This window comes from Prunus dulcis, chromosome 5, assembly GCF_902201215.1.
Source record: "Prunus dulcis chromosome 5, ALMONDv2, whole genome shotgun sequence".
Lineage (NCBI taxonomy): Eukaryota > Viridiplantae > Streptophyta > Magnoliopsida > Rosales > Rosaceae > Prunus > Prunus dulcis.
The window spans coordinates 17806913-17820575 of NC_047654.1; the positions used below are offsets into that span (position 1 = coordinate 17806913).

The window sequence follows — 13663 nt, forward strand, 5'->3', positions numbered from 1 at the left end:
CAACAAACAAACAGAAACACCGAGAAAAAATGAATTAAAAATTGAGCACCCATGCCATGTGAATATAAATATGAGAGAGAGAGAGTAAAACACATGTTTTAGGAATTTTTGGGTTTTTTTTTCTCTTGTTATTTTGGCTCATTGAGAGAGTAAACTCAATTAATTAGTTAATCCTGTACCTCCCATAAATGAATTAATCCCCATTAAACTATTGTGTCTGACTTGCATCATCACCTTCGTCACTCGGCCCTTATTATTATGTTTCCGTCCTGCCAAAATTGCCAAATGGGATCTTTTTACACTTTTGTTTTTCTTTTCACGGGAGGGTTTGCGGGTTACATTCCATTTCCACTACTCAGAATCAGTCGTTTAATGCAATTCTTCTTCCTAGCTAAGCTTTGCTATGCTATTTGATTCATACAGAACCATCCCCAATGCAAGCCAAGCAAGTAAGAAAAACTCTCTCTCTCTCTCTCTCTCTCTCTCTCTCTCTCTCTCTCTCTCTCAAGTTAATAATGGCTATCTATCTAATGAACTTATTATATTAAGATATAGTAATATGAATACATGTGTGTTCATTATGATTCAAGGTCATTTGGTGTAGATTAATGGGGAGCAACAATTTCATCGCGGATATTAATCCAGATTCCATGGAGATGGAGACCATGATGGAAAGTCGACCAAGTGATAATATCAATATCTCCAAGAAAAATTCCACTGCTCCTCAAAATATATATCATCAGTATGCCCCAATCCATTGAACACAAGCTCACTTAAGCTACCTAGCTAGTTTCTCACTTATTATATATATTTTGAATTGAATGTTATGTTTGTACGTAGTGTAATATGATGATGTTATATAATTGTTTATCAATGGATGGATGGATGGATGCAGGATCTTCGCCGGTTCCTGGAATGTTGGAGGTGTTTCACCTCCCGATGTTTTGGACATACAAGAGTGGCTCAGACCCAATCATATTAACCCTCCTGCTAATATCTACGTTCTTGGGTAATTCAATCTTTCCCTCTATATATATATATGATATATCTCTAGTTAAATATTGTTAGTTTTAATCGTGCATGTCTGTAACAACATGCAAGTGTTCAAGTTTGATTCATATAGATAGATAGATAGATAGATAGATAGATATAGCCGTATGAATCTGATCATTCCGAACGAATTACTCAATCTCAGGTTTCAAGAGATTGTGCCACTGAATGCAGCAAATATTGTTGTAAGATCTGAAAACCGCAAGATTTGCGAGAAATGGAATTCATTGATTAGGGCAGCTCTTAATGACCCTGACCCTAAGAATAATATTACACAAGACTTCCGATGCATCATTAGTAAGCAAATGGTCGGAATATTGTTATCTGTTTGGGTTAGGAGTGATCTCTGCCAATACATTAGACAGCTCAGTGTCTCATGTGTTGGCTGTGGTCTCATGGGTTGCCTAGGGAACAAGGTATATAATATCCATTGAATATTGGAATATGGAATTTAGAATGAATTAGCTCACTTCATTTATTTTTATTTTCATAATTTAAGTTAGTTTATGCTAAAGGCTTTACTTGATGATGACTTTTTGATACACACGTACAGACATGCAGGGTTCGGTGTCAGTTAGATTTTGGCTGCATGAAACAAGCTTTTGCTTTGTGTGTAGTCATCTTGCTTCCGGAGGAAAAGAAGGTGATCAACGACTCAGAAACGCAAACGCAGCTGGGATTTTATCTCGCACAACCTTTCCTCCCGGGCCCTTCCCTAATTTCACCACTAAAATTCTTGATCACGAGTATGTATATACAATTTTTGCTTCTTGATTGATGTTTTCAGCTCTTCCTCAATTTATTTTTTCAAACCTTGGTCGGTTCGAAAGAAAAGAGTCGATAAAATAAATGAGAAAAACAAAAAGTTCTAATATTTTTCTAAGTTTTAAGAGATTTTGATGCCCTTGTTCGTGAACTTCTTGTTTGAGAACGCTTTTTGATTGTTGAATATATATATATATTTGGAGTAATATCATATCTAATTAAGTCGCTAAATAATATATGCCTACGCAGTAGGGTGATCTGGCTTGGAGACTTGAACTATAGAATCTACTTGCCTGACGCCACAACGCAGTATCTTCTGGAGAAGCAAAAGTGGAACCTTTTGTTGGAATATGATCAGGTACTTTACAATATCCGAACGTGTAAAGAGATTCTGTCACTGTGAAACTAGCTGCTATGATCAACGTGTAAAAAGAAAAAAATTACCTTTAAAAAAAAAAAAAAAGTTTAATCTCTATCACTATCTTTTAAAGCTAAAGGTGGAGCTCATGGAAGGACATGTATTCGAAGGTTGGCATGAAGGAGTAATAAACTTCGCCCCTAGCTACAAATATTACAAGAATTCGGAACTTTACTTTGGCTGCGATGAGAAGAGAAAACACAATAAAAGGCGTGCTCCAGCATGGTAAGCATCCTGAACTGCTTGAAATTGATAAGGACTGCTACAAATCTTATCCCAGAAACAAGCAGCACAGGATGCACTGACTGATGGTTTTGTAGGTGTGATCGAATCATATGGTTCGGGAAGGGACTAAAGCAAAACCAGTATGACAGAGGCGAATTGAAGTTGTCGGACCATAGACCTGTCCGGGCGATTTTTATGGCAGAAATTAAGGTCTTAAGAGATCCTACAGGATTTCAAAGCTTTCTGTCAGACAGAATTATTTGCTTGCCAAACCATTTTGAAGAATGTTTCAATGACAAATATTCATGTAAATGGAGATCAAACTTCCATTATTGAGCATAAACTGCAATTACTATGCTTTGATCACAAGAAGATCCAAAATAATATCTACCAAAACAAGTAGTTTCATTTTACATAGTACTATTTGCTGCTGATTTTGTACAGCTGAGCGAAAAAAAATGTATGCTAGTGATTCTGTGAGTTCAAGAGTAATAATACTGAACGTAGTGCTGCAGCTAAATCATTGTAAGTAATGCATTCTCCTGTAACTACATCATCCAGTACCTCAATAGCTCTGCCTTTTTGTGACAGCACATAATTACTGAAGAGCGCCCAGTTTACTATCTTGTTAAACCGAATGAACCAGCTCAAGTGGTTCCTGATATTCAGAAGCATAAAAGAAAAGGAAAATAAGACAAATGAATGTATGCATATGCGCAACAAAGTACAAAACCTTTAGATGCTCTTAAAACAGGACGCTAAATATCTTTGAAAATGCTTGTGACACATGAGTAGACAATTAAGCCACTTTGTTATCAATTGCAAATTTCTATAAATGATTGAACTCTTGTGTTTTTGATAGCCCACTTTCACATGCCAACTTCCTTAATGACAGTCAAGTAATTTGTCCAACAATAAACCAGCTTACTAAAGATATTTAAAACAGTAATATTTTTATCTTTGATTTCAGTTATATATTACTGCATTTCTAACAAAAGCAGGATTATACCTCCAATATAGCTTTAGCCTCATTACTAAATGTTTTGCAAAGAATTTCATAACTCTTCTCAACTCCTATCTGCATAAATAATAAACCTGTTAAAACATTGAAGAAAAGGTGTAGGTCTTCTGTTTAATTCACACATTGTAGGTGCTTTGTTAACAATCCCTCACCAATGGATCAACTCTTGATGGTGATATAGTCGATGTAACATATCTGGTGAAAGAAAAAGAAATCTGATCATTAGATGCACGGGCAATATAACGTATAAAAGAAAAAAAATCAAGAAATCTAATAAAACAATTAAGCACTGGTGATACTTTAGTATAAATCTGTTGAATAAAGCACCATGATATGCAACTTAAAGAACATTCCTCCTAGGTTGCGCCACAAATGATTGGTAACAGACTTCACCAAGCTCCTAATATTAAACAACTGATATGATTTAAGACTGCATGGCAGAAGAATACTTAAGCAGTACTGGACTTTCAAAATGCAAAACCAGGTAACTATAAAGGCGAAGAACGAATTTCGTCCTTTGATCCCTTCTTGAGTGGGTTAATGTTAAATTCCAGTGATGTGTGAGAGAGCAGATTGGGGATAATCATTGTTTTCCATAGTAACCAAGTAAATATTTTCCATTGAACCAGCAAGCTGCATCACTCTAGAAAACTGAAAATCTGACACATCATGGATGAAAAACTGTATACTTTTCATTAATAATTAGGTGCGGTATATACAAGCATTTTTTTTACCTCATCTTGCATAAATAGAAATTCATAGCTGCGGAGTTTGCTTTTTGAACAGTTAGAACGACAGCGCCCATGTGGTTCTACAAAAAAAATGGAAAATGCTGGATTAATTGCCTCGATGCCAGGAAGAACAATTAACATAGAATGTTGATAAGGTGGTTAGCAAAAATATTCAGACAATCAAACTGAGGGCGGAAAAAGATAAGATTCCAGTTTTAAAAATGCAAAATCTGAGGAAGTCCTCAGACATTTCTCTTCCATCTAGCATTTCATTTCATTGAGAAATCTATAAAATATAAGCGTAAAATGGGAGAGGGAACAGAAGAGTCAGCACCTTGCAAGCAATTAGCTCAATTAGTTGCATTAGGAACTTCCCCAGACCTTTCCCTTGTACGCGAGGCTCGAGTTGCAATTCATAAACATAAAGAACAGGCAATTCTTCCTCTATGACAAAGCGAAAATGTACAAACCCAACTATGGGGCCCCTCTCTTCTACACAATTAGCTGAGGTCTTTTCAAGTTCAGACGTTGTTAAGAATTCAACTGAACTTGCATTTGAAGCGTTACGTACAAATACATAACGTGCTTCTGGTGCAACCATCTCCCTGCGCTTCACCTTCTCTTTCGCAGGCCACTCAGATCCATACGGCCCCTCCATATTGGCCTGATGATTTCTCAAAACTTGAATGAGTTTTCCCAAAAGAGCAAAGAAAGCAAATGACAACATCAGCATAATTTCGTGGAGTTAAGCAAAAACGTCAGACAGCTTCAAATACCTTGAGGAGATTTTGAATGAATTGCTTAACAGGAGAGTAGAGCTTGTCCCCCCTTCCTGATTCCAAGAATGCAGATAGGCCTAACATCCAATGAGATCACACGAAATTTCATCTTCCACAAAAAACTTTGAGGGATTCTAACTTGCAAAACCAAGCAAGACAACTGCAATATCCCCAAGAATAATTTCTAGGCATCTAAACTTATAAAGTAGCACAAGCTCATCACTTGCATACAAAAATGGACGAACCCGTAATGGGGCTGCTACCAAAAAATGGAAGAGAAAAAAAAACAAGAAACGGCAGCAGGGTTCCGTTTTAAATTCCCACAATTTGCCTATTTTCCTGCTCGAATGAGCTCACAGTCCAGAATGGGTTTCCAAGAGAAATTGAAATAGTACTGCAAATAAACAAAATCTTCAAACGAATTGTGAAAAGGTAGCATAGATAATATAAAAGCGAGGTACCGCTTATTTGGTAATGGCGAAAGGCAGGGAAAGCAGAAAGATAGTCCTTTTCGGCAGAAGCTACTTTTATCAGTGCATCCATAGCCTTCCTCTTCTCAATTATCTAAAAATCCAAAATTAAATTGCACCTATAAGAGTTGGAATTGTTTCAGATTACAGGAAAGACATGTGATTTACCTCTTTGCGCTTCGGCTTAGCCTTGTTTTCTCTGTTATTGCGTGAAAGCCCCTTGGACTCCATTGTTGCTCAAAGAATCACTATTCTCTCTCACACACACACACACACACTCTCTCTCTCTCTCTCTCTCTCTTTGTTATAATCGCATTCCTTTTCTTCTATAATAATCGGAAGGACCATCTTTATGAGTTATATTTTTATAATTTAAAAATAATATACTTTGTTATTTTGGTGATAATTAAAGTTGAATACTTTGACAAGCAGCCACAGAGTTAGGGACATTTTCCAAACCAAATGAGCTGCTGCTGGGAAGGGAATGGAAACCCTAGGAAAAGTTCATTTGTATAGGATGCGTGGAGAGGATTTTTCAGTTCCCTGTGTATGATAATGTAAAAGCTTTTATGTTTCTTCAAAAGTTCACTTCTTTTTGCAGAGCAGCTTCATATAGTCCATCTCGATGGCGTGAATTTGCAAACATGTAGGATATATTTAATTAATAAATAAATTGTTTTTTTTTAAATGTAGGCAAAGCTTTCTACTAAGGTGTTTCTAATTCATATTTATAAAGTTTTTTTTTAAGTGAGTGACTTTCATAGAGATAATAAATTCTTAAATACTTTTATAGAGTTGATAAAAGTCACTAGTAAATTGGCAAGACTTTTGTTCTTAATAATTAGCTTTAAAAATATAGAAAAGTCATTCATTTAATAAGCTTTTTAAAAGTCATTAACTTTTTAGATATCACTAAATTTTTAAATACTCCACCAAACTTTTAAATACTTTTTAAAAGTCACAATTGAATACCACTAGACTTTTATGTACTCTTTAAAAGTCTAAATTGAATATCTCCAGATTTTTAAACTCCATAAAAGTCATTAAAAGTTTGAATTGGATACACCCCCTAAAGTTTTTTATTTTTTTGCAAAAGTGAACTGCCAATTACCGTCCTTAATCAGATAATTAGGGAAGGGGCAAAAAAAAAAAAAACAAACAAACAAACAAAAGCTGAGTGGTAGAAAGGGAATTTGTGAGAAAAAGGAAGGATAAAATGATAAAAACAGAGCAAGGAAATTTCTTGCTCAGACAAGCAACCATCAACTCGCACACCCACTTTTTTCTCAAGCAAAAGCTCCCTCTACCGCAGGTGAGAGAGACTTTTCACACACATATATATACAGACGCAGAGCCCGACTCCACCAATACCATCTACTCTCTTTCCCTCTCTCTCTCTCTCTCTCTCTCTCTCTCTCTCTCTCATGCAAACCACTGTTGGCTAGGGTTTAATTGCTTATCATCGCCATGGCTTTTCACGCCAAGAAGCTCATCAACGACCCCAATGGTACGCAATTCGCCTTCCTCACTCTTGCATTTTCTACTCCGATTATTTTTTTGCCCTTCCTTGTGATTATCCCTCAACTTCGTGTTTGATTTTTCGAGTATGTTGCCGAGTAAAATGAGAGGAAATGTGAAGATAATGAAATTTAGGGGTCACGATACTTCTGTGCACTTTAGGTGGGGGTCACTTGTAGTAACAAGAGAAATGAAGCATAACGTTTGCTTAATTTTCACTAAGAGACTTCTGAATTTTTTGTATCCATGGTTGCAGATGTGGTGACTGAGTTCATCGAGGGTCTTGTTGAAACTTATCCTGGGCTGCAGTACTTAGATGGTTTCCCTCAGGTATTTTTTCCTGTTGCTTTGTTCCTTTCTTTATTTTACCTCCGCCTTGTGTTTATCCCTCAATGCCATAGCCTTAAGTATGCAAATAACTAATATAATTGTGTCATTTCCTAAATGGGGATTACAGGTGAAGGTTGTGTTGCGAGCTGATGTCTCCGGTGGTACATATGACAAAGTTGCTGTTATATCAGGTTTGTTTGAGTCTCTGCAATTAAAATCTTTTCAATGTAAGAATGAAAATGAAATTTTAAAGCGTGTATGACACAGAGGATTTTCTTAATAATTTGATCATACAGGTGGTGGAAGTGGGCATGAGCCTGCACATGCTGGATTTGTGGGGGAAGGGATGCTGACAGCAGCTATATGTGGGGATGTTTTTGCCTCACCACCAGTTGATTCAGTTCTAGCAGTATGGTCTCCTGCAATTTATTTCTTTTAATTGGAAGGAAATTACACCTTGTCGATTTATGTACGATTGTTACCTAGGTGACTTTGATCTAATATGATTGAACTTTAGGGCATCCGAGCTGTAACTGGTCCTATGGGTTGCCTTCTGATTGTCAAGGTATAATTTCTACTTTGTGTTAAAATTTGCTTTGTGAGGGTATTCTATGTGTGGTTGGGATGTTAAATGACAGCAATGGCATGTGGTTGGAGCATTCTGAAAACCCATTATTGATAGAAATTGAAAACATTAAATAGTAATAGAAATTGGTGGAAAATTGCATCTTCATCTGTATAAAATTCTGGAATTTCTTCTCGGATTCATAAATATTTATGGTGACAAGCAGGGCCAAATTTGGAAATGCGGCTTTTGGTTTTCTTGATATATGTTGTTGCTTTTTGGTTGTTGACAGAATTATACTGGGGACTGTTTAAATTTTGGTTTAGCTGCAGAGCAAGCAAAATCAGAAGGTTATAAAGTAGAGGTATGCTTTATTTTGTGAATTCTTTCCTTTAGCAAGCACCAGAGGGTATAAACAAAGGGACTGCCCTTTAATGTTGCAGACTGTAATTGTTGGAGATGATTGTGCATTACCCCCGCCTCGAGGCATAGCTGGTCGAAGGGGTTTGGCCGGGACCATTCTTATTCATAAGGTTCTCTCTCTCTCAACTGTTTCCATTTGTAATGTGGTTTCTTTAAACTATTGTATTCAACCATTTCTTTGTGTTATCTGTCATTTCATGTATGCGTGAAAGCTCATTGTGAAGGATGTTAGAAATAGGGTGTTATGTTCCTGAAGGGTTGGAAACCTTTTCACCCATGTCTTCACATCCTAATTAAAACACTGGTTCGTAGTATCAATTGTTAATCTTCAAATTTGTGACCTCTTTGTGAACAGATTGCTGGAGCTGCTGCTGCTGCTGGCCTTTCGCTTGCCGATGTTGCCGCAGAAGCAAGTCGTGCATCTGAAATGGTTGGAACAATGGGTGTTGCATTATCTGTTTGCACATTGCCTGGTCGGGTTACACCGGACCGTGTGGGTCCAGGAAAGATGGAACTTGGTCTTGGAATCGTAAGTTATTCTCAGCAAGTAACCTGGTCCATAAATCCAAAAGTTATGCGCTTGTTTTCTAATCATGTTAAAACATCAGTCTGTTTCTGGTTTGCATACCATAAACATTAGTCTGTTTCTGGTTTGCATACCATACATTGGAATTCATTATATTTGCTCAAATTCGTCAAACCATATCCTGAATTGATTGTTTTTAACCCTATGGGATTTGTATCTGGCTATGATTTACCAGCATACTGTTCATACGGACTGGCACTTTTATTTACTTCTTAAATACTTTGTCAAGCTGACTAAAACTGGATTACTTTTACAGCATGGAGAACCTGGTGCTGCTGTAGCTGACCTTCAACCCGTGGATGTGATAGTTTCTCATGTTCTTAAGCAGATTTTGTCGCCAGTATACCCCCATACTTTTTAATCAATGCTTATGTCAAATATGTTTTCTTTACGTAATAAGAATGGACATTTAATATATAGTTCATGCCTCAAGTAAGTTAGAGTCCAGTTAAATGTGTGGTAAGAATATTGTCTAGTGAAGATAGTCAATCGATTCTTAGGTAGTTGAGTAGGATATACATAAGAAAAAGGGGAATGTATAGAATTGATTCAACACTTCATTCCAATTCTAGAGTGCGGTGAACAAAGCGCTTTCACAATGCATAGGATGAACTATTTTGTATCTACATTTTTTTCCTACAACTCGCTGAATCAAGCTCTAAATTTCTAAAAGATCCAATTTATATTTTTTTGCAGGAAACTAACTACGTTCCAATTACTCGAGGTAGTAGAGTTGTGCTTATGGTCAACGGGTACGTTGGGTTTTTTACTTTATGGATTATATGAGAATTTAATTATATGGGACTTAAAACATTACTGATGCAAGGTGCATCATAATTGATAGAACAAGAATCTGATGATCTGAGAGAAAATATGCTTACTCAGTTGAGTGGATTTAACTTTCCATTTTCTTCTTCCAGAGGTTTGCATGTCAATGGAAATGGAAAAGAAAAAAAAAAAATTTGGCATCTTGAGAGGAACTATCCCGAATTCAGATCAATATGTTCCTCTCTCTCTCTCTCTCTCTCTCTCTCTCTCTCTCTCTCTCTCTCTCTCTCTCAGTTACTATTTGTGTTTTATGGGAAACTATTCCCTTATAGATACAAGTAAAGATGACCGTTTTGTCTTTTTAACTCTAGATTCAGTGACATGATCCCTTACCATTATTCATATCGAAAGTTGAAAGAGGAAAAATGTTGTGTACAAAATGTCTTTCATGCTATATATTTGCTTAAGAGTTGTATATTTTTTTTTACCAAGTCAATTAAAGCTAGCATTGTAAATTTATGAGGAAAGGCAATGTTGAAATTTCTTTCTTACTCCGTTTGTTATTTTCCAATTAAATTCCAATGTCAGTCCAGGCAGAACTCTTATTATGTTACTTTCGTTTTTCTTTTCTTTTATGGCAGGTTAGGTGCAACTCCTGTAATGGAACTGATGATTGCATCCGGTAAAGCAGTACCTAAGTTGCAGCTGGAACATGGATTGGCTGTTGATAGAGTATATACTGGGTCATTTATGACTTCTCTTGATATGGCAGGTTTGTTCTCTGACACATGCTGAGAGTGTTAGTTATATTAATAATATACACATTCTTGACACTGTTTCTTCAGGTTTTTCAATTTCTATCATGAAGGCTGATCAAGCTATTTTGCAACGTCTGGATGCTGCAACAAAGGCTCCACATTGGCCTGTTGGTGTTGATGGTATCTGATTATGGTGTTTGAATGTTTCTTATATTCATGTTTTACTTTGTAAATAGTATTTGCTTTCATGAATGTCTAGTGGCATTGGTGTCATGAATAAGTTATTTTTCTGTTGTATAAAAATACATACTACACTTCATTATTACCATATATACTTATTAAACATTAAAAATAAGTCAAAATTAGGTATGTTGAACTCAGTGGTTGTCCTTGCTTGCAGGCAATCACCCACCTGCAAAGATTCCTGTTCCATTGCCTCCATCTCGCTCAACAAAGAGTGATGAGGTATGTTCGTACCTTTGTTTGAACAAATAGGTATGTACAACCGTGTTCTTAGAACATGTCCTTGTCAGTCTACACTTCGACTTTTCTGTAAGTTGTCTGGTGGGTGAATAACTTTGTTTTCTGTTTTTACAAGTATGTATTGGTCGTTGACATTAGTGTTGGTGTCCAAAATTGTTGAACAGGTTATGGTAGAATAGTAGTTTCATAGCATAATTGGGTGTCTTTTTCAACAACAAAAAAAGGGCATAATTGGGTGCACTTGTTTGTGTTTTTTGCCTCTACTAACTCTTTGCTTTCAATTAGTCATTAGGTCGGCCAGCACAACTGAATGCACAAGGCCAGATTCTTGAGGTGGCTATTGAAGCAGCTGCACATGCTGTGAAAAAACTTAGGGACAATTTGAATGAATGGGATAGCAAAGTAGGTGATGGTGACTGTGGGTCAACCGTAAGTCCCCACCTTGATCCTTTCTTTCATTTACTTCTTGATTCATGATATGTTGCATGCTAAATCTTGTGCCTGTCCTTGATCTTTTTTGTCTTCCAAATCAAAGAATTGTCACATGCTAAATCTTATGCTCTCTCTGACCAAAAAAAAAATTGCTTTCTGTTGCAGATGTATAGAGGTGCGGCAGCAGTTTTGGAAGACATGCAAAAGTAGGTTTGATTTTCAGTTTCCTTTTCTTTTTCCTTTTTTATTTTAATTTTTGGTTCCAGAGGGGGAGTGGTGGACAAATCTTGTCATGTTTTACTAGAAGAAGAATATGCACATGACTGACTTTTGATGTTGTCTTCATAATGCATTGTTGGAATAGCGTGCCTGTTATTAGAGAAAACATGATAGGGCAGTGTGGAAAGTAGCATGCCTGGGTTCAATCCTGTGTCATTTCCCTTATTTTCCTAGCCAAAAAAAGAAAATAATGAAAATATAGTATTACAAATTTGTTGCTTTCAGGTTTCTGAACAGTTTTATTAGCAATATAGAGAATTAATTGTTCATACCCGGTGATTATCATTCCAAACTAATCTTTTATTCATGGTCGTGTCTGTATTGCCGTATTGCAGTTATCCCCTGAATGATGCAACCGAAACAGTGAATGAAATTGCATCGTCTGTCAGAAGAGTTATGGGCGGCACAAGCGGGATCCTGTATTCAGCTTCCCCTGTTTCAATAAATTTTGACAGAAATTTTTTCAGTAATGTTTTTTAGCTGCATTTACCCAGACATGCTTCTTTACATCTATATTCTTGATACAGATATACCATATTTTGCAAGGCAGCCTATGCACAGTTGAAAGCAAGCACCCAAGGAGCTGTCGCATCAAAAAATTGTGAGACAATTCCCCTCCTAATGGGATAATTTTTAGACTCTTTTCACCTTGACTTAACATTCTCTTGATTCTTTTCACCTTGACTTAACATTCTCTTGATTCAGGGGCTGAAGCGCTTGAAGCTTCCATTGCTGCTGTCAGTAAATATGGTGGGGCTAGTGCTGGTTACCGGACATTGTTAGATGCCCTTATTCCAGCATCAGCAGTTCTTCAGGAGGTCGTCGATAATTATCATTTTCTTCTTCTTCTTTGTTGCCGTGGCCTCATAATTTGGTACTTATATCTGTTTTGAAAAACAGAGGTTAAAGGCTGGTGATGATCCTGCGACTGCTTTTCTTCTCTCATCTGAAGCAGCACTGGCTGGAGCTGAGTCAACGAAGCACATGCAGGCACAGGTGGAATATAAGCTGATTCTCTTTTTTGTAAATTTTTCTTTAGAATCCCAATTACAGTTTGCTCGAGTGAAGCCATCCTCCTTGTAAATGGTAATCTGACGTCCTGTTCTTTGTAGGCTGGCCGATCAAGTTATATATCTGGGGAGAAACTTGCCTCAGTCCCAGACCCAGGTGCAATGGCGGCCGCATCGTGGTACAGAGCAGCAGCCTTAGCTGTCAAGTACAAATACCAGACATCTTCATAGAGCAATGCGTTAGAGCTGTTGTTGCATTTCTGCCATTTTTAACTGCAGATACATACATGCATACATACAGGCAGCCAACTAATTTTTGTTCAAATTTTTGCACCACTAACAATTTGGGCTTTCCGCGTATGCTTTTTGTGCGTAATGCTGAGAGAGCGAGTTCCATCCGTATGATAATGATACCATGTCTGTCTTGATATCTGTTTAGAAATATGTAAATTTCAAATATTGATATTTGATAGCATTCAGAATCAGAATAATGTGCATCAATATCGATCTAAGCGCGCATGTGGTTGTAAGTTCAGTTGTAAGCAACCATCTGTTTCAAACGCTCAACTTTTTTTTATTTATAATGATTTCTCTTTAACTATGCTGACGCAAATTTATAAAGCAACCCGCCCTTTGGCTTGGTTTGAAGATGTATCCAACTTTATTTATTTTAGAGATAAAATTGTTATTGTCAGTCATATTATATATTTTCTTTTTGCATTAATTTTTCATCCCAACCCTTATACTCGGTCAGACTTGATGTATGTAGCTGCCTCAAATACCAGTCAGGAAATATAACGTTTATAAATGATAGAGAATAAGGCACGTATATCAATTTTATTTAATTACCATTTGTAAAAAGAAAAGAAAAGAAAAGAAAAGAAAAGAGAAAAATGGATGACAAAACAAAGGAATTAGCGTTAGTTAAATTTAAATTAATAAAGGCAATCGATAGCGTGTCAAAGAACGAAAGACGCGTCGCTTGAAATGACCTCATGATAGTATTTTACGTTTCGGTGAACTTTCACTGTAAGAAACAAGGAGAAGCAGGC

At 36.6% G+C, this 13663-nt stretch overlaps 3 protein-coding genes across 4 annotated transcripts; 2 read left to right on the forward strand and 1 right to left on the reverse strand.

Annotated features, from left to right (window-relative positions):
* Positions 1–608: 608 nt before the first annotated feature.
* Positions 609–3053, forward strand: LOC117628714 (type IV inositol polyphosphate 5-phosphatase 9-like). Its single transcript, XM_034361217.1, has 7 exons — positions 609–742; positions 896–1009; positions 1196–1466; positions 1612–1796; positions 2065–2173; positions 2307–2458; positions 2554–3053. The coding sequence occupies exons 1-7, from the start codon at positions 609–611 to the stop codon at positions 2792–2794; spliced, it is 1206 nt and encodes a 401-aa protein (XP_034217108.1). The 3' UTR covers positions 2795–3053.
* Positions 2746–6013, reverse strand: LOC117628715 (N-alpha-acetyltransferase 40). The gene is made up of 8 exons (XM_034361218.1): positions 5628–6013; positions 5451–5553; positions 4987–5066; positions 4545–4874; positions 4214–4290; positions 3632–3674; positions 3468–3536; positions 2746–3116 (listed from the first exon to the last, which is right to left on the reverse strand). Exons 1-8 carry the CDS (start codon positions 5688–5690, stop codon positions 3087–3089), a joined length of 795 nt encoding a protein of 264 aa, XP_034217109.1. The 5' UTR covers positions 5691–6013; the 3' UTR covers positions 2746–3086.
* Positions 6014–6676: 663 nt separating this feature from the next.
* LOC117628798 (putative 3,4-dihydroxy-2-butanone kinase) lies at positions 6677–13265 on the forward strand. 2 transcript variants are annotated; one of them, XM_034361322.1, is made up of 20 exons: positions 6677–6966; positions 7234–7307; positions 7435–7498; positions 7604–7716; positions 7825–7872; positions 8165–8236; positions 8316–8405; positions 8651–8824; positions 9138–9221; positions 9578–9633; positions 10291–10421; positions 10495–10587; positions 10808–10872; positions 11176–11319; positions 11488–11528; positions 11937–12020; positions 12129–12202; positions 12307–12419; positions 12502–12597; positions 12714–13265. In XM_034361322.1, the coding sequence occupies exons 1-20, from the start codon at positions 6927–6929 to the stop codon at positions 12840–12842; spliced, it is 1785 nt and encodes a 594-aa protein (XP_034217213.1). In that variant the 5' UTR covers positions 6677–6926; the 3' UTR covers positions 12843–13265. The 2 variants fall into 2 exon arrangements, with proteins under 2 accessions (XP_034217213.1, XP_034217214.1); XM_034361323.1 differs by lacking the exon at positions 6677–6966 and adding an exon at positions 7032–7139.
* Positions 13266–13663: the final 398 nt, after the last annotated feature.

Coding starts and splice junctions, on each gene's coding strand:
- LOC117628714 (XM_034361217.1), top strand. CDS start 609: ATGGGGAGCAACAATTTCATCGCGGATATTAATCCAGATTCCATGGAG. Junction 1,467..1,611: donor TGGGTTGCCTAGGGAACAAG/GTATATAATATC, acceptor ACAGACATGCAG/GGTTCGGTGTCAGTTAGATT. Junction 1,797..2,064: donor ACTAAAATTCTTGATCACGA/GTATGTATATAC, acceptor ATGCCTACGCAG/TAGGGTGATCTGGCTTGGAG.
- LOC117628715 (XM_034361218.1), bottom strand. CDS start 5,690: ATGGAGTCCAAGGGGCTTTCACGCAATAACAGAGAAAACAAGGCTAAG. Junction 3,675..4,213: donor TTCTATTTATGCAAGATGAG/GTAAAAAAAATG, acceptor TTCTTTCACCAG/ATATGTTACATCGACTATAT. Junction 3,537..3,631: donor CATCAAGAGTTGATCCATTG/GTGAGGGATTGT, acceptor TTATTTATGCAG/ATAGGAGTTGAGAAGAGTTA.
- LOC117628798 (XM_034361322.1), top strand. CDS start 6,927: ATGGCTTTTCACGCCAAGAAGCTCATCAACGACCCCAATG. Junction 7,873..8,164: donor GTTGCCTTCTGATTGTCAAG/GTATAATTTCTA, acceptor GGTTGTTGACAG/AATTATACTGGGGACTGTTT. Junction 8,237..8,315: donor CAGAAGGTTATAAAGTAGAG/GTATGCTTTATT, acceptor TTAATGTTGCAG/ACTGTAATTGTTGGAGATGA.